General features: G+C 36.4%; 1 protein-coding gene across 2 annotated transcripts in view; it reads left to right on the forward strand.

Moving 5' to 3' along the window:
* OLA1 (Obg like ATPase 1) overlaps positions 1-19,513 on the forward strand; it is a 104,332-nt gene that overhangs the window by 53,313 nt on the left and 31,506 nt on the right. For both annotated transcript variants that reach the window (XM_076342590.1, XM_076342591.1), the window contains 2 exons: positions 10,134-10,214; positions 10,479-10,576. In XM_076342590.1, coding sequence (XP_076198705.1) covers positions 10,134-10,214; positions 10,479-10,576 — 179 coding nt within the window. The remainder of the gene's footprint in view (positions 1-10,133; positions 10,215-10,478; positions 10,577-19,513) is intronic.

The following is a 19,513-nucleotide window of genomic DNA, read 5'->3' on the forward strand; positions in this document are numbered from 1 at the left end:
TTGTGAGGCACTCCTGAACAGTTTGCTTTGCCTCTTTTCCTTTAACGTTTTGTGTTGCAGAGAAGGCCTATGGTTGCATTTATATAGTACATTGCATGATTAACTGTGCGGTAAATGACTTATGGGTCTAGGAGAGAGACCATACGGGATTGGTGAAAAAAACGGTTAAAGATTATGCCGCCCTAAAGCAGTAGCCAAATGGTAGGGATGTATTTTGGCTGTTTGATCATTCTGCACTTCCCAAATCTGTTGCATTTTGCAGTTAGCTTGTTGGGCACAGAGAGAGTTCCCTGTCCAGCACAATTTGTGATGTTGTTTCCATGCGGCTTGCGGCTACTGTTCAAGGCTTCCTCTTTCCAGGGCAGAAAAGTCACTAAGAGACAGTATAGACTGGAATTAATACTTTTTTCCAAACAGGTTGTCTTAAAAAAAAAGAAAAAGGGGGGGGGAGTGGCTGCAAGAGAACTTCTCAGGATTTGCCTTTTTAAGTTATTTACCAGTATAATGCATAGCCATTGCTAATATTCTGTTCTTTCCATAGCAGAGGTGCGCAACACAATGGCTCTTGTCTGTGCTCTGAGTGTTCCCAGTCATTTTCCCTTTCAGGAAAACTGGGAGGTTGCAAGGGAAAAAACTTGGCGTTTGTAAGTTGTTTTGGTTTTTGTTTTGTTTTTAAGGCACAATTTTGGTCTCCCTCGTTTTCATTGTTTTCCTTTTCCCATCCTTTTGGGAGTAACGTAAGGTGAAGACACTTGCGAATTTCTTAAGAGTTTTAACTGATTGAGAGTTGTGAAAGTTCTGTGGTTCATTGAGATAAAGATATAGCAAGCTTTCTTACCTGTATCGCTTTCAGACCTTTCACTGGCTTGCTTTTCCCTGCTGAACAAAAACATCTAGCACTTGAATTGCATTTTTAATTTCTTTCCACTTTTTTTGAGAGCACTTTGAGATGTGTTGAGGAAGAACAGTATATAAGGTTAGGGAAAGAAGGTGAGGAAAGAAAAGAAATAATATTGATCGTAGTCAAGTATGTTTTTCCTTTGGTAGTTTGCTGAGTATAACAAATAACCTTAATATGAAAGCTAAGGAAAAGTTACTGATTTCAGAGAGGCTATAATCTCCGTGTGACCTGTGTAAACTTATTGTTGGCATCAAAGGGGATTTCACTGTGTGTTTCATGGAACCTAATTGAAAGTAGAAGTCATTCTTCTTATTTCATAAACATGAATTGTCTGTTTTAGAGGATTCTCTTTATCAGTAAGCCTCCACAACTGTAACTTGGTAGTCTGAAATCTCCAAAAGGTTTAGGAGGAGAAAAGAAGAAAATTGTAAGTCTGTATCAGTCAACAGTTCTTAAATCTGAGATTGGTATTTGATTGCTCACCTTCTCGCACCTGTGTTCTTTGTTAATTATAATTTTTCCTTTGCGTAAGCCCACATTGCATACAGTTGGTAAGTTCACCTTTGTGCAGTGACCTGGCTTTGCAGTTGAATACAGTGTTAAATGTTTGTCCTGTCTTTCAGAGAATTGATTTCTCAATCCCCTGTCAGCAGAAATAAAATAGCCAACTGCTTGTTAAGGAGCCATCAATGAAATAATTTCCAAGTTCTACTTAAAAATCGATGACACAATATGGTCCAAGATCAGCAACATGTAATATCGACATAGGCTTGGAATAGCTTCCTTTACATGTATATTTTTGTTTGTTTTGCAAGTGTTCTCACAGCCTGTCTGCTTTTACTAAGGGTACTATTCTTTCAGACTCAGTATACCTTTAAATATTATTTTGGCTGTAATCTTCTAAAAAGATATTATAGAATAAAAATACCCCTGTTATTTGCATGTATTAAAAAGCATGAATATAATTTCAGAAAGCAATCAGAGTAATTTTGATTTTATATTTTAAATCTGTCTGGTGCTGGTATCTGCAGAGACATGAGAACGATATTGAGTTAAACTTTATTGTTAGCTTATTATTCATCTGTCGTTTTGGGTAGCTGGAGATTTCAAAGTAAAATTCAAATATGCACGAATTTATAGATCAGAATACTTTTAAAACTTGTTTTAAAAATATATTTTTTTTTTAATTTATGGGATTTTCAGTCCTGGAGACAGAAGTCTTCAATTAATGCAGTATAATATAGTTAAATGAACATTATTGCAGGATTCGCTTCTATTACCCTTCCTTGGGTGATTCAGTTCTAGTCCTTGGAGACTGACCCTCTGCAGTAGCTAGCTATTCCTTCATCGCTTTTTTAGTGCACTGAATCTTGAATTCCAGCACAGACTAATTCTTAGTGGTAATGGTATTGTGATTTATATATCTGACCACAAGAATATTATTTATAGTTGAGTTCACGCAGGTTATTGATGTTAGTGATATGAAGACAAAACCTTTAGGTCAGTATCAATGTCTGCAGTGTCTGAGCTTCCAATTTTCAGTTGAAAGGCGGCTTTTACAGTAGGTCAGGATCAATGCTCACTGCATTTGAACTTCCAGTTTTCAGTTGAAAGGGGTGCTTTTACAAGTCCTGCGAGATATCTAAATTCCATTGTTAAAGTCTGTCAATTTAAAAATAAGATTAGTTTTTCAAATTAAACACGTTTTGTAAGAGCAAAAGTAATTGCAATTATGAAAAGAACATCTAGAGACTCCTTTTTAATGTAATGGTACCAGAACCGTCTAGTGCATATTTAACTTACAAGAAATGCATCAAGCTTTGTTTTGTTACTGCGATGGGCAATGAACTAATAATTGATACAACGACCATAGGCATGGAGTGTAAGTATCTGTCAACGTATATGTACTATGAGGAGTAAAGCAAAATCTTCCTAATGATGTTTTAAGTAGCTTTAATCCCTTCCTCCTCCCTTCGATTTAACGTCTTGGTCCTGTCCTGATAATACGGTAACTGTTTGAAAGATTTTTTTTTTTTTTTTTGTTGTTCATTTAAAATTACCGGTATGGTGTGGGAGATACTTCACAAAGAGCAGAGAGCTGGTAGATTCAGTGTCTTCTTATTACCAATATGTACTGGGTGAAAACAGGATGAAAATCTTTCCTTCCTGCAATATTCTGATGAATGGGATGGCGCCGAGCAGAATTTGCTGACCTCGTGCTGCAAGTACTCACCAGAGTTCTCACGGATGGATGAACTCTTATTTCCTCTAACTGATGATGTCAGTTGGGAATTCTCACCTTTCTTTTGTTCCAAGTTGAAGATAAATACAGTGATGAATTGTTTGGGTGGGTGGGTTGGTTGGTTTGTTTGTTGTTGGGTTTTTTGCCAGTTTCTTTGGTCTCCTTTTGTGAGGAGAACTTGAGAGGCCAGTTTGTTCCACTGGAGGTGGAAGGAAAGGAGCAGCGTACGCATACACTGTTGACATACTTTCTGCCGATGGCTGTTACAATTAGTACCTTAAATGTTAAATCATAGGGAATCAAGAAAATATTTATATTCTTAATGCATATAATTATGCCTAAAATCTTTAGTGGACCATTTACTGTGCTTAATGTGGTATTTAGAGGAAATTAAAGTTCATTCTGGAGAACATTTTGCATGTAACAGGAAAATATTCATGGCAGATGTTTGTGAATTAATCGGTAGTAAAGCCTGACTTAAAAGTACATAATGTGTAAATACATGTTTGGATTTCATTTGGTATTATTAGTAGACAAAGAGAAGTCAATGCTTAAATACTTTCTGTCAAGGCTGGTCTTTCCTATGTAGATTTGAACAGTGGCTTAAAGTAATTACTTTTGTAAATAATGTCTGTCTGGGTATGTCTAGATCTAAGCCATGGTGTAATTTTTAAATAGTATATACATACACCAAAATAACTCCATATATGAATAGTTGTCTTCTGAAAATGACACCTTTTTCAGTTGGCTTAATTCACATCTAGAACAAATGCATTCACACATGGATTTATTTGGAAATAAGTGTGTGTAGACTAATGCAGTAAGAAAAGTTCAGTGGAACTCTACGGAAGATGTTTCATTTTACTTTTCAGTGCAATTTCCCTGTTCTGAATTTCTGAAGTGCTAGAAATAGTCACTTGTAGATAGACTGCTTTCTGTATTCTTGCCTGCTTTTTTCTTTGAGAAGTTACAAGTGATTATATCATGTTATGTATAATGCCTTGGAACCCACAAGGATGACCCACACAGGAGAATTTGGGGATTATTGAAATGAATTACATTGCCTGGAATGCTTGTAGGATGTTTTGGGTGAAAGTACTTGCTGGGGTTCATAAACGTTATTAGCATCTAGCTCTGAGTAAATCTTATACCATGTACTGCTTGTACTGGCTCTGTTAGAAGGTATCGAATAGAAGAAAAGATAATACACTTGTCCTAAAACCATTACTTCTCCCATTGTATTTTTATTAAAGTCAGTGAGCAAGGGAATTGTAAGAGATTAGACATTGTTTTGTACTACAGAGGAGCTCATTGTCACTACAGTTGATGCAGTACCTGACTTGTTCTCTTTCTTGCACCCAGCTGCTACAGCTTATTTAAGCACTTAACACAACTGAAAAACATGATCTAGCCTTTTTTTTTTTAAACTGCAAAATTTGTCTTAATTGTCCTTTAAAAATACCACTGTTTCTAAACGTTGTTTCTACAATAAATTCTTACTTTGTCACTTCAGCCTCATTCTTTTAAATTGCCAGAAAACCTCCAGGAAAAGCAGAGAGGTGAGGCTATGCTAAATAGAACTGAAAAAGACTTCCAAGGAAAACCATGAATGGAAGGACTGCGGGCATGGTGCACACTGTACACCTTGCGTTAACAAGGAAATTGGTGTGCGCACAGTAAATTGGTTTTGGTGCAGCACAGTTTAACTAGTTATGAGTACTCATTACCTCAAATAGCATCGTTCTCTGTCTGTATCTGAAAAACCTTCATAGCTATTTTGAAGGCCAGATGGAATACAAATTACTATCTAGTTTGATCTCTTGCGTATCCCAGTTTAATTCTCACAATTGTGGTTAAAATAGAATGTATCAGGGGAAAAAATTAACCTTTATTTAAATCTTTTCTAGCTAGAGATAAATTACTGTAACTTGCATAAGCTGTGCCAGTGATTAATTATCTTTACTGTTTAGAAATAAGACACAGCTTTAGTCTGTATTTGTCAAGCTTCAACTTTCAGCCATTTGATTAGAGAAATGGCTGAAAGATTTGATTAGAGAAACACATGCTAGTGTGAAAAACCCTGTACTATGTGAGGTTTTTTGTTAATTATATATATGAAATGCAATAAGAATAAAAGCATAAGAATTAAGCACACTGAGTCTTCATGTATAAACACTTTTTCAAAACCTCTTATTTTTCTCCAGTTTTTCAGTATTTCAACAGAGGTAAGTGTAGAATTATTCACATTGGACATTAGCCTATTTATATACTCAAAGATTGTATTAGTCTTTTAGTTACAGTACAGTTCATTTGCTTGCGACCCCCAAGACTTTTCAGTCACTCTCGCAGGGGGGAAGCCCTCTACCTGGTAAATACTGTATCCACCCTCCCTTGTCCCCCACCCAGCAAGTGTATGAACTTGAATTTATTGTATTGAAAAACATTGTTTGCTTTCACTAAATCTGTCTAGCTGTTCTGGTCACCACACACATGATTCATGTTGTTAGTAATTTACTATTCTCAGAATCTGTGTTATTAACGTGGTCTTTTTTAGGCTATTGATGAAAGATGATAACTAGTGAAATGCAAATAATTTGTTTGGAGTGCCACAAGAAACACACTCATTGGATTTTCTATTTACAGTTACATTCTGAGACCTACTGGTTAGGTGGTGTTGACTCTATTTAGTGTATGCAGTATTTTTAAAATTAAATACCTTACGTCACTGAGCCAGATTCCTTAGGGAAGTCTGAATATATTAATTATACACTACTACCTTCATTATTGATACGCTATGCTGTTGGATGTCTGTATGAAATGACAGGAGCTAACTAAGAGCTACAGGTAACGTCTTAGGTACTCCTTACAGCTTTTCTGAGGAGCAGAGCCGTGAAAATGATAGAATTTTTGACAGTTGAAACATTTTAATAAAAAGTATTTAACTGCTTTTGAAGTGTTTACAGGGAACTGGACAGTTATTACATCATGGAAGTTTTGAAGGGAACGAATAAGGTGCTGAGAAACACTCCATACTTCCCAGAAACATCTCCCTTGGTGGGGGAAAAAAGCCTACTGTACTCACAGTTACTCTCTGTAGTAGCAGAGACTTTTGCACTGCCTGCAGGACCACGGAGTATTCACTTGCACTTTGAAGTGTGAAGTGATAATCCTCACAACTGCTTACTTCTCTATTAAATTTGCGGAAGTTAATTACATGCCCTGCTAATTTACAACAAAAAACTCACAATTCTCTGATGCCAAGTAGGCAAGTGAGTTTTCCAAGCTTCAGTTTAGTCCCTCACGCTGTAAGAAGAATTTGGCATTGGCACACATTATTACTATCATCCATCCAGAGAGTTTATTAATGTATGCACATTTTTCTACACAGTAGTGTCTCATGAGCATGTCTTGATAAATCTCCTAAATGCAATTTAAATGTATTTCTTTATAGTTTTTTATACTGTTGGGACTTATTGTTAAAGTCCTGCTTAGCGTTTTTGGGTTGACTACTTACCGCCTTTAGAAAATGAGAGCAGGACATAAATTGAAATCACTGTATTGCATATGGCTAAATATACTAAGTATTCACATGTGCTAAATATATTGCCAAGGATATAGTCAGAAATTAACTGATGTTTAAAACAGTGGTATTTGATACTCATGAAGTTTGCTGTATTTCATATGCCTTGACAACTGTAAGTAAATTGGATTTTGGAGGGGGTTTTGGCGGCTTTTTAAATGGTGCTTTCTATAATGTTGCTAGCTGAAAAACAGAACAGGAATACCTCTCTCATCAAACAAGAAGTGGATCATGCTTCTGGTGACAGATTGAGCTCAAAGTGTGCAACTGGGGAGGCCAGACCTAATGAAACAAAGTGGATCATTGCTCTGTATTCTGTTATTAAGCATCTCGGAGTTAACTAGAGTAGTGATTAAATGTGTTTAAATGACTGTTACAATGATAGTGAAGATAAAAACATCAGTTCATACTCTTTCACCAGGCCTAAACAGAAGCAATTAATAAAACTAAAAATGGTGCTACATGAGATATATCCTGAAAATATGCTTTTTGCTTTCTGTGTGTTTGTTTAGAGTATTGGGGCAGCTGAGTGAAAAAGAAATATGTGGAAATAGTTGCCTTTCTTCATATTGTCATTAGTATTTAACAATTTCTTGTTAAGGGATCACATTAAATCTCACTTAAATGGGACACCACCATTGATGCAGGGGAATCTGAGTTCGTCTGTCCCTTTTTTCGTTTCTGGACTGTCTGCCTTACATTCTGCGTGGTGCAACTGCCCAGATAGTCCATCAGAGAAAATTTGAATAATTATTTCCAAATTTTTTCTTTGTGTCTTTCTGCCTCACCAGCTTCAGACATAAATGCTGTATTTGCTTATAAGTTTCCACCCTTTTCTCTAAAGAAAGTTTTCCAGTACTTTGCCACCTTCTCTGTAAAACCAGAATAAAATTGCAAGTATACAGCTGCCGGTTCTCCCCAGCATATTCAGCTGTTGGTCAGCCTTCCCTGCGGAAGTTAGCCATGTAATTATTCATTTAGAACAACATTTGCAAACAGCATCAAGTCAGGCACCTAAATAAGAACTCTGAAAAATCGGGTCTGTGCCAAAATGGGTTTAGATGTGTCGCTGTAGGTAGCAGGTGAATGTGGAAGAGAAGTTCTGATTGGCAACTATGTGTTTAGATAGGCTTTAGAAAGAGCAAACTTTATTTGCTGCATTGATGCTTGAAATTTTCTGGAGGTTCCACGTTATGTGGAAGGTAGCTGCCCTTACAGTGTGATTCAAAACCATTTCATTGCTGCTTAAGCCTAAAAGATTGGCTTTGATAACTTGTGCTATGATGTTTTTTCTGTCAATTTTTTATCGACTCCAATTTATATGCAATAATGCATTGCTATTGGGGGGAACTGTAATGCTGAAGGCCACGTGGTAGGTGCCTACAGAATTAGTTTAAAACCTGAAATAGTGTGTAATTGGAATTCCTTCACTGCTGAACAGGAATCTTTGAGATTTTGTTGATTTTTATACATCTATTTAAACAAAAGCTGAGGATAAAGATCTTAAATGAAAAGTACCTATTGGTAGAATTGCTTCCCTTATCTTGTTTATACTGATTAATTAAAAAATAAAAAGCACATAGGGTTAAAGATAAGATGGTACCACTGTTTTCTTCTTTATGTGTAATCTTGTTGCATGTCTCTACATAAGCTGTTCTGGCCACTCATCATAGTAACCAGCTGGGCCATTTCACCTGCTGGAGCCATTAAAGAGGACTCTCTCCCCCTAGATTAATCCCCTCCGACATTAGTTTTTTGCTCTGACAACTGGAGCAGGCATTCAGAATTTGCAGGTGGCCAGTGTGACGCACATAATTGCCTACAATTTTAGGCAATGAATAAAAATGGTCTACATTACTTGTCAAAGGTTGTATATGCAGTGCCAAGTGAGATCTATGGGAAGCCTTTTAGGGTTTAAAGAACAGTTAATAGCAAAGCTGCACAGTGCTTTTTTAATCATAATGCATTTGTAATATAGCACTTTGATCTTCTCCTTGTAGGAAATGGTGTTATATTAGCCACTTTTAAACATTTATGAGTGAAATTCAGTTATAGGAGAGTAAAAGTGATTATTCTTAGGCAGAACATGTTAGATTTCATTAAAAGTTTTAGCTTGCCCTTTCCTTGTTAAAATCTGTGGGGAGTCCTGTTCCTGGAGGGTTTCAAATCAGGATCTGAAGATTTAGAAGAGCTTTTTCTTTGTTTTTCACTAAAGCAACTGCAAGACTAGAAAAGACTGTAGTAAATACTGATGTTATTTGTGGCTGTTTATAAATGTATTTCAACCGCATAGCATTAAGTGCAAAAAATGTTGTGTGTTCAACGGTTTAGGGAATGTTTCCTTGTATTTTAAAGATCTTAATTCTTAGTTGCGTCAATTACAACCTAAAAAATGCATTATTTAAAGCATGATCATAAATTATCTACAACAAAAAATAGGCGACACTAAAATGTACTACTCCTAGAAGAGCCGAGTTTGACCTTTCAGACCCAAGAGCCTTTTATTAACACCTGCCTGTAAGGAGAACCGTGCCACACGCAGCTTTCGGATTCACAACCACAAAACTGATGAGGAAAGGCTTGAAGGGTTCAGTTTGTGTCACTTGCTGTTTGCCGTTTCCATTTCACAGATGATTAATCTTTCTGTGAAGAAAGGCCAGAGAAACAAAGCACATTGGGCTCTTCCTGCAGTTACTCCTTCTGAATGCACACTAGCTTGCTAACTAAAAGGCCTTTAGATTTCCTGCCGAGAGAGATGTTCTGAAAGTGAATGCAGCTGGTTGGAGGTCACCAGTGCAAGGCTCTTGCCATTGTGTAATGGAGGCTTTGGCAGGTTTCATTTTGGGGGGGAGGGAGAAGGTGTTGGCGAAAAATTAATGCGGAATAAAAAGGGCTTTGGCCATTTGAATTAATTTCTTGAAGGGTGGATCATCAATAATAGGCTCAATTTCTTTTGCTCACAATTTTAAAAAAAAGATATTTGCTGTGTTTTTTCCCACCCATTCCCTTTCTTAATGGCATGTTTATATTGTACGTGGTCTCTCCCGCTGGATGCTGAAATGTCGCGTCTTACTGAGTTTGAAAAGCAATCGAAAATGTCCTGATTTTTACATATATTTTATGAGCCCTGCTAATTTTCGTGGTGGTGAGAGATGATACTTGAGTGTTGTGTATTTAATTTCCTAATTATGGGATTTGTATCGCTTTAATAATCGATACTGCTCTTTAGTGACTTTTAAAGCAGCAGTTTCTATTTTTGTGGGAGAGTAAAAATTTGTTTTTAAAAGGTATTATCTAATTTTTAATGTGTGTGTATGTTGAGTCTTAATATATACACGCCTTGTTTATGGAAGAGAATGGCCTGATATCCAGCTGAGTTTTTGACTTTGTTTTTTCTTGATCTTGCGTAGGACGTAATGTGCAAAATCAAGACATGGGTAATAGATGAAAAGAAAGCTGTCCGTTTCTATCATGATTGGAATGACAAAGAGGTATGCTATAAATATTATCCCATGAATTGACTTCTAATTTTGCTACCTGTTACTCTCTTTTTTTTTAAAGGTTTTTTTAAGATTTCATATTCATAGTGTATTGAATGTTAAATTTATCAGCCAATTCTGTGTTTATCAGTGATCTATATATTACACTTTAATTCTGTTGCCTTCTCAGACATGCCACGAGGAAAATGGTCACAAAATTAACTCAAGTTGGTATGACTTGTTTTTAAAATTCTCCTCCTGTATTTTCACTTCTAGATTGATGTTTTGAACAAACATTTGTTTTTTACTTCAAAACCGATGATCTACTTGGTTAACCTCTCTGAAAAAGACTACATTAGAAAGAAAAACAAGTGGTGAGTATGTTCGGGTTAAATATCTAAATTTATGTTTCTATTTCACATTTTTCAGTGGTGAATAATTCCTTGCGCATTAAGATCACCAAGGATGTTAATTAAAATAGGAATTAAAACTAATGTTGCACTTTTGTTACTTGTTATGCTCCCATTGACATGCTGCTTGAGTACAATGCATATGGTGAAACCCTGAATGAAAGTGCAGAATAGAAAAGAATATGCTTTCCTTCCTTATGTTTCTACATGAATCCATTAACTGTGAAGAAAATAGATTGGATTTAGAAGTCCCTGATTTAAATAAACATATGGTTTTATCATGTTATATAATGCTGATTGTCTGAACAACATCTTTTTCATTCCAAAGGAATGAATTGAATGCCAGAGGACTAAATCTGAGTGAGTTGCACAGAAATCTTTCAAACTGTGGCAAAATTGCACACTTTAACAGTACTCTTCTGTTTGCAGTTGGGTGCCTGGCTTCCTTGCCACTGCTTGCACTTTGCTTATGGTTTACAGGCCTGTTTTGATGGGCTTTAATGCCATGAACAGTGCAGGTTTTAGTCAAGTATTCTTGACATCAATATTATGGCTTAAGTACGTGATGGTTACAAAATCAATCTATCAGACGTTCAATGAACTGGATGAAGATCCAGTCCTAACATGGTAGACATATGGTGGGAATCTGCTGTTGAGAAGTACAGCATTTAGCATGTCATTGGAAGCTCTAGGTGGGATAAATACTTTGTTTGTGGAGGAGGGAACAGATTAAGTAGTATATGATGAAGAAAAATCTATAGCACTATACTTATTTTAAAAAAGCCACCCAAACAACAAACCTTTTCTTAGTATTCAGATCTTTAAACACTGTACTTGTGAGATACTTTGACGATGTATAAATGTATGTTTGTGAACAGATATATGCGTGTAACTCATCCAAACAAATCAAAAGTATCTAAAGCGGAATATCTGAATTCTCCTAAAGTACACCCTCTGTTTCTCCCTGTACTTCATTAAGTACTTAGATGCACATGGTTTCAATTTTCCATTAAAAATTCTCATTTCCATATGATATCAAAGAGTGAGAAGGCTTTAAACTGAAAAATAAACATTCATAGACTGGAAGCCAAAACAATAATTAATGTCAGATGGTTAACTCCAATAAATCATTAGAATAAATTCTGTGAAATTACTGCAACTAAAACTGTCCTTTTGATACTCCAAGACATTTTGTGTTAGTATTGAAGAACAAAATTTAACCTATTTAACAGCAAACTCTCTCAGCCCAAAACACAGACTTTGGAATAAACTTGATGACCAATGTAATAATGTAAGCTTTTCATATTTGGCCAAATTTTATAATTTTAAATTAATTTGTTTCTTCTTTGAATGTTTTTTGGGTATGACGATTTAAACATTAAAAGTGGTTCTACCCAAGGAAGTCTTTAAAATCAGGTATTTGCTCTGCTATTGCCAGGTGATATTTTTTCCAAAGTACAAGAAGTACAAGGAAACCTTGAGGTTTCCTAAGGTTCGCTATAACCGTACAGACATGGAAGTTTATGTGAAAATGGATGAGTCAGTTTCCCTGTCCAAAAAAGGATCCTCGCACCTGTATTTGGATGATTACAGGTAGAGCTCACTGGCTTTAATTGTACAGTAAATACCATTTCCCAGACCCTAATGGTAGACAGACTACTTAGGAGACGCCAGTCTGTGATTTAGCTGTCGCCAGTCACCCCATGTTTTTTGTGAGACTAGTTGTGATGATGACATAGTTAAACCCAATTGAAAGCAAATCTTTGTATAAATTGCAATTTTTAATTTGAAAAAAAATCAGATATTTGGGTTGACGAGCTATATAATGAAATGGTTTAACTGTTTCTATTACAATTAATGATTTAGTTTTTAAAAAGTATACCCAGATCTCATGGATGTGAGCGTAATTGTAGCTGAAAGATCAAAGCCTGGGTAGCTGAGTGATGTTCCAGAAGAGAATTTACCACATAGCCATTTTCAGTACAGTTTCTGCCTCCTGCTGTTCCTATTTTCCCTCAAGCTAGCCATTGACTACCCCCTGTGCATCCCTGCTCGTAAAAAATGATTGAGGAAGTATTTGTCATGTATTTATGAGTGGGAAACATTGTGTGATAGGGAAAGGCATCTACTAGAACCAGAAAGATTGCCATTTTCTTTCATTCAGCCACTCTGCCACAGCTTTAAATCCTCTGTTTATGTAACATAGCTTTTATATTTAAGAGCAGAATAAACGTTTTCTATGAAGGATGCTAACGGTAGGCTTTTGTCATTTGTGTGGTGCAAGCAGATGTAAATGATTAGACTATATTTTATTGCTAGATGCCACTTAATTTGTGATTTTTGTTATTATTTTGAGGGGTAGAGGTTCATATTTGAAATGCAAGCCACATTTGGACTAGTCGTTCAACTTGAAAAAGTTTATTTCTGAGCTTAATTCGTAATATTACTATAACAAAAGTAAGGTTAATGCAGGAAACGCTCAGCAGTAAAACATTTTCATAAGACTTTTTTCAACTATAAAAGTATTCAAAACAGCAAAGGAGAGGAGAGGCTTTTTGATTGTGGGTAGAGAAGAAAACTAAAATTGCCTTTGTTTTACCAGGTCACTCTTTCAGAATTAACGAACATTTTAATTGTTAGTTAAAACACACTTACATTTAAGTGCTAACATGTTATTTTTCAATCCAAGAAAAGAAGAAAACACTGTGAAAGATAGGACTATTGTGTGTTTGAGTAGGTGTATTGACCTTTTGAAAGATGTAAAAACTGGAATGGCTCCAAGCAGTTACTTGCTGGTTTTAACAATGTTGAATTAGTCATTCAGTTGATTTATGATTAAGACCTAGCCCCTGAAGAGAAGCTGACATGGCAGCTGTGTTAGTCGCACTTGTGTTATGATCAGATGACAGTAATCATGATGTTGTATGGGGGAATCCACTGAAACCATTCTTACTACATATTATTGCTGTGCTCTAAATGAATACTTAAGCCCTTCTTTTAATAATTCCTAATGGTTTTTATATGGCTCTAATACCTTAACATGGTATACATGTATTTGAGTTTTACCATGAAAGTATTCTAAATAAGCCTGTTAATTTTCAGTTAAAACTGCTTTCTGAGTTACAGGATGTCACATAAATCCAGCACGTGAGATTTATCAGCCCTTCACCTAATTAAAGGTTTACATTTTAGTCTTGCTAAAGAGGGTGCTTTTAGCGGGTCATAATATGGATTCCAATTATGAAATATATTGAGCTAATTAATGAGTGGATGTAGTGGACCATGCTTAGCGTACTGTTTGGTTCTGTATTTTGGACTTATTCTTTGCAGTGAACACCAGGAATACTGTATGTGTCAAAGCTGCATAGACTGATCTTTTGACTCAACTTCTCAGGTCTAAAAAAGTGAATCTTTTTATCCTATGCATAGACTGTAATTTAAAGAGCTGATCATGCTGCTGAAGATTTTCTAATATCTATAGTGTCGTAACTAAGTCGTCTGAGACTTGATACAGATTTTTGAACATTGTTTTCTCTAATATAATTCAGACTTGTTGAGTATCCAAATGTGTGAACATTATTTTCAAGGGGTTGTTTCTCAAAATGTTATGGGAGACATTCTGTTAACAAAAATAGGTTGGGTGTTGACGGGATAGAGTACGTCTCTTGAAGTATCTTACTGCTGTGTATTTAGAAAGGTGGCATATATGTCATAATAAATAACCTTTTCCCCATTAATTTTTATAGTATTTTTAATGTTCTTAAGCTACAAGAGGCATAATTAGGTCAGATTAAGGGTCTGTCTTTTCTGGTATCATGTTTCTGACAGGCCACTAACAGATGTCCAGGGAAGATTATAGGAACAGATTAAGCAAACAGAGTGTATGCGTCCAGCTTCTTGCAATCTGTTATTGTAGAACTGGCTAAGCCAGATATGATATACTTGTGGTTAATAATTTTTGACTGATTTTTATTCTATGAATTTAGCCATTGGCCTTTTGAACCCAAGTATACTTTTGGCATCCCAATATCCTGGAGCAGGGACTTCCACAGTTTAACTATGTGCTATATGGAGAAGTACTTCCTTATGCTTGTTTTGGATCTGCCACATCATAATTTCATTTGATGCTCCTTAGATCTTGTAGTATGAGAGTGAGTAATCCTTTTCTATTCATCTTTTCCACATTGCTTCAAATGTTCCAAATATTAAAAAAAAAAAAGGGGGTGTGGGTGGGTGGGGAAATCTGACATGAAGAAAGAAATATCAAGGGTAAAGTACAAGGAAGACTCAACAGGCTTGAGTATGAATTAACCTGCTTCACTCAGTCTTTCACTTCTAAACTAGTTAGGAAAGAAAGTTGTTATGTGGTGGTAAATGGAGACCTGGTGTTCTTGGTTGTATTTCTGTGGCTACGTGCCCAGTAGTAGAATAGATCTAATAGTTGTGTGTTCACTGTCTTAGCAAAAGAGCAAGGCAATGTCACGTGCTGGTAGAGCAAGTGGATGGTGACAGAAGAGATGCTATCCAGAAGGTTTTCCTGGCTTCAGTACGCCTGTTAAAAACAAGAAAAGAAAACTTAAAAGAAACTTAAAAACAAAAAAACCCCTATGCTCCCAAACCTCCCCTTCCACCCTTAAATAATGTCTGATTTTAGAGAAGTCATGGAGATACTATTTTTGTACAGACTCTTCTTAAATTGGTTAGCAATAAATATTTGATCTCTATGTAAAAAAAATTTAGAGTGAAAGTTCTTCCTTAGCATTTAACCTGCATTTTGGTTTGGACCTTTCAAAAAGACATTTTAAAAACCAAAAGAAACAAAGATTAATGGAAATGGTAGTATTAACGTGACATACCCTGAAGCAAAACTTGATTTAGCAAGCAGTATAAGGGTATGTATATTTAAGAATCTTAGTAAATAAATTCACAGGAAATAAAGTTAAGGGAAAGAACAGCTGCAGGCCAGCTCTATCTCTTTTACAACTAGAAATATGGTGACTCAATAAAAGTGTGAAACATCTCCATCTTAGTCCCACAAAAACACAATCTCCTTTCACTGTCCAAGTTTCAGCCCTTTTCAAATTCTGTCTGAAATAGATGAACTTTGCAAATTTTGCTAAAACCAAAATCCCATTTGGACCAAATACCTAAAAGTTGTTCCTCTTCTAAAAGGAGGGATGCTGCTGTTAATGAACCTCTGCAGTGCAGAGACAAACAGAATGACATCACTGAGAGCAAAGAGTTATCTGCAAATACCAGCGTATTAGTCATGTAGCAAGATACCCGAGTGAGGGCAGAATGCAGTTTTCACTACCTTCAGCTTCTGAATTACATTTGTTTTCTGAATTACATTAAGTGAATATTTAAATATACTGTAGGTCATACAGTCATGGATGTTTAGGCAGGTAGATTTTATTCTTATAAATATATTTGAGAATGTGTTTGGTGCAGAATTCTTTAAATCATAATTACAAGTTGTAATGCCATTGTGGTATTGAGGTGTTTTCTTGACATAGCTGCTTAATGGTTTTAAGGCTGTCTTCTGTGCTGACAGATTTGGAAAATAACAATTTTTTAAATATGTTGCACTTCTTGTCCCTGCCTTACAACTGAAATATTTTTTAAAAATATTAAAATATTATTTATATTATCTGTGTATAAATGGAGTTTTGCACACACAGGTTGTGAAGTCAGATACTCAAAGTTAACAAGATCCAGAATTTGGGCTTCCTGTTGCACCTTTACTGCCTGATTGAGAGAGAGTTATCTTACAGCTCAGGTTGTTTTAACTAGAGGATGGCATATGTTTTCCATAGAGCACTTACCTACTGTAGTAGGGGATAGAGCATGCTGTTTGCTTAATAAATTATACAAATTAATTAATGAATACAAATTAATTTATCATCCATCAACCTAATGGCAGTCTCTTTTTTTTCCAGCACCTTTGCCTGACATTGCCAGTTGACTTCTTGTAGTCTTCTGTCTTACCAATTCCAGTGACTTCTCATTCAGTTGTTGTCTATCCCAAACTTTTTTCCCCACCCTTTTTCTAGCTGACATGTTCTCCGTGGGTCTTTGCCAGATTGTCTCTCCCTCTTCTCTGATTTCATTCCATTCTTGCTGGCTTAGTTCCAGTCCAGTCCTTTGGTCTGGATGATTTCTTTCACCAGACTTCCTGCTTTGCTTTGCTTTCCTTTGCCTCCCCCTCTGGAGTCCCCCGTCTGTTTGAATGTGAATGCATATTGTTTGGGTAACAGCAAGTGTTGGGGACATGTCTCTAAGCATGGGGAAGATGGGTCCCTGCTCTCAGCTCCAGTGTGTAACCTCGCCTCAGACACAAACACACCTTCCAGGAAAAGTCTAGTTTCACTCCAGTGCTCTGCTTGCATGCAGGTGCTGTGGATTATAGAAAGAGATTAAATAGCTGAGACTCTTCAGTGTTAAATTCGAGCAGTTTTGCTGCTGAGGACATGAATTTCTGGTTTGGATGGACTTTCACACAAGTGCGATGGTTTATCTCTGATGCCGAGTTTGCTCTGTGCCAAACGTGAAGTCTTGGCTCCTAAGCATTAGGACAGTAATTTTTTTCAAATAAAATGTTTCTGGGATGTTTTAAAAATGGGCAACGCTGTATGGTGAAGATGTTTTCAAAAATTTCAGTCCACCTGGTTACAACATGGCACTTATAAATAGCTAAAGTGTAGGTTGCGAAGTCAGGAAGTAAAGCCTCAGTAATTTACTTAGGATATATTGAGTCTTGAAACTGGTAAAAAGGTGGGGGGGTGTTGGTGGAGGGGAACCTCTGGTTTTTGGGAAGGCCTGTCCAGGGCAGACAAAGGTAGCTTCAAGCTGTTCTTACAACTCATCAAAGGCTGCAGACTGTAGAGAGCAGGATGACCAGCATAATGAAGAACAGTTTCTGCAATGTTGTGAGTGCTACATGACAGCCCAGCATACCACAACACCAAACACCAGCCCAACACAGCCATGCCCCAGCGAGCCTCTCGTATTCTCTGAGAGCATCCGTGTGCATCAAACTGAGTATGCTATCAGAGTAACGCAAAAGAACTATGTATTAACACTTCATATCAGTAAGGCTGTGCTGAGTGAAAGCAGCTATAAGTGACTTTTCAACTTCATTGCTGTGTGTATGATCCCTGTCATACCAGCTGCGTGTCATATCAAACCTCCTTTTGAACAATTCAGCTTTGCTTCCCATCTTCTGTTCCTTTTCTTCTCTCTCCAGATGCTCTCTCGGTGTTTTCATTTTTTTTTGACTGTCATCACCATAATTTCTGAGCTGTTTATACACAGTTCTGTGGGTGCAGTTGTAATGTTGAACAACCATTTGAGTTGTTGTTCAACAACAAGCTTTGAGTTCGGATGCTCCACCAGTTTTGTAGTCAGCTTGTGTAGTCTTATGAATTGCTACCTGCTAACTGCCATGGCAGTTCGGAGAATCAAGTAATTTGTGTGGTATTTTATTTAAACACTTGGATTTTCATAAGCAAAATCTCAAGCAATAGGTGCTAGCTTTCAACAAGCAAAAACTTAACTACTTACAAAGTTATCCAAACCTGTGCCGGGTAAAAAGGGGCATCTTTATTTGTATATACTGTCTGAACACTTTGGAAACTTTGTTTCTTCCTGATCTTCATTGGAATTGGGACTTTTCAATAAATATTTTTGTCACCTTTATAAGCACATGCTACTTAAGATACATAGTACTAGGAGAGAGAACAATGTGGCACTAAATCAAATCAATTAAGTACACAACTTTGCTTCATTCAGTGTATAGATAACTTGAGCAGTGAAGAGAGGGACTTCCACAGAAAAATGGTATATGGTGACATTGTCAAGGACAATGATGTAAACTTTGTTGCAAAATCATTCCAATGCGACGTTTGGACTCTTGATGCATCATGAGTTACGACATCCTTTTCAAACTTAAGTCTGTTTAAAATTGAAGAATGCTTAAACTGCTCAGAAACAAACCTGAGATGCAGAGATGTATCTGAGCATAGATTTTGTTACTGTGAAATATCTGTGATATGGAGAAAGCAGAGACTAATAAATAACTGCCCTTCTTTCTTCCCAGTATGGTGTGTAAAGGGCTTATTTCAATTTTCTGCCACTTACTTTCCAATGTTTGGGAAGCTTGTGCTTTATGCCTCAGTTTTCCTTACTGTTTTCCTAAAAGTGTTAGTGCTGGTGAAATCACAAACAAAATGTTTTTGGGAAATGTTCTCTACTTTAAAATCAAGTTACCCAATAAAAATATTGTCTAGTAATTGCATATTTTTTTATGGAATTGTAGCAGTGATTTATCTCCTGAATGATGTCTGCAAAGAAACTGTGTTCTGTCAGTCCTCTTTTTCAAAGGCTTTCCAAGTGTGCTTGTAGTGATTTAAGTGTATGTTGCTGTAGTCCTTCACTGAATGCCGCTGTCACAGACTTAGCTGGCTAAGCAACGTGCTGCTTGCTTGCCTGAATGCAGATTTCTAGTTCTTTGAATCAATTCGGTTTTAGAATGCTTCCCTCTTATTTATTGCAGGTTAGAGCATAGCTTTTGACAATGTATGGTCAAGCAACCTATATTAGTTTTACTGGCAACTAAACGAGTCTGGGAATTTTCAGTAGCTTGATATCTTTTTTGATACTCTACAGTGAGATTTTTAGCTTCAGTGTCTCATCTTGCTTTTTATGGCTTATGTTTTTCAATTCAGACCAGCTTCTATTTTGGAGAATAGGCATCTCTCTCTCTCACAGTACTCCGAGCAGGTGAAGTCTTAAACACTGAAATGGAAAAAGTGAAGGAGAAACAATGTTTTTCTCACTTGTCTTTGTTACAGAATGGAAGAAAGGGGAAGGGTAAGCAACTTAAGAATGCAGCTTTTATAT

The sequence above is a fragment of the Aptenodytes patagonicus genome, chromosome 6 (genome assembly GCF_965638725.1).
Source record: "Aptenodytes patagonicus chromosome 6, bAptPat1.pri.cur, whole genome shotgun sequence".
In the NCBI taxonomy this organism is placed as follows: Eukaryota; Metazoa; Chordata; class Aves; order Sphenisciformes; family Spheniscidae; genus Aptenodytes; species Aptenodytes patagonicus.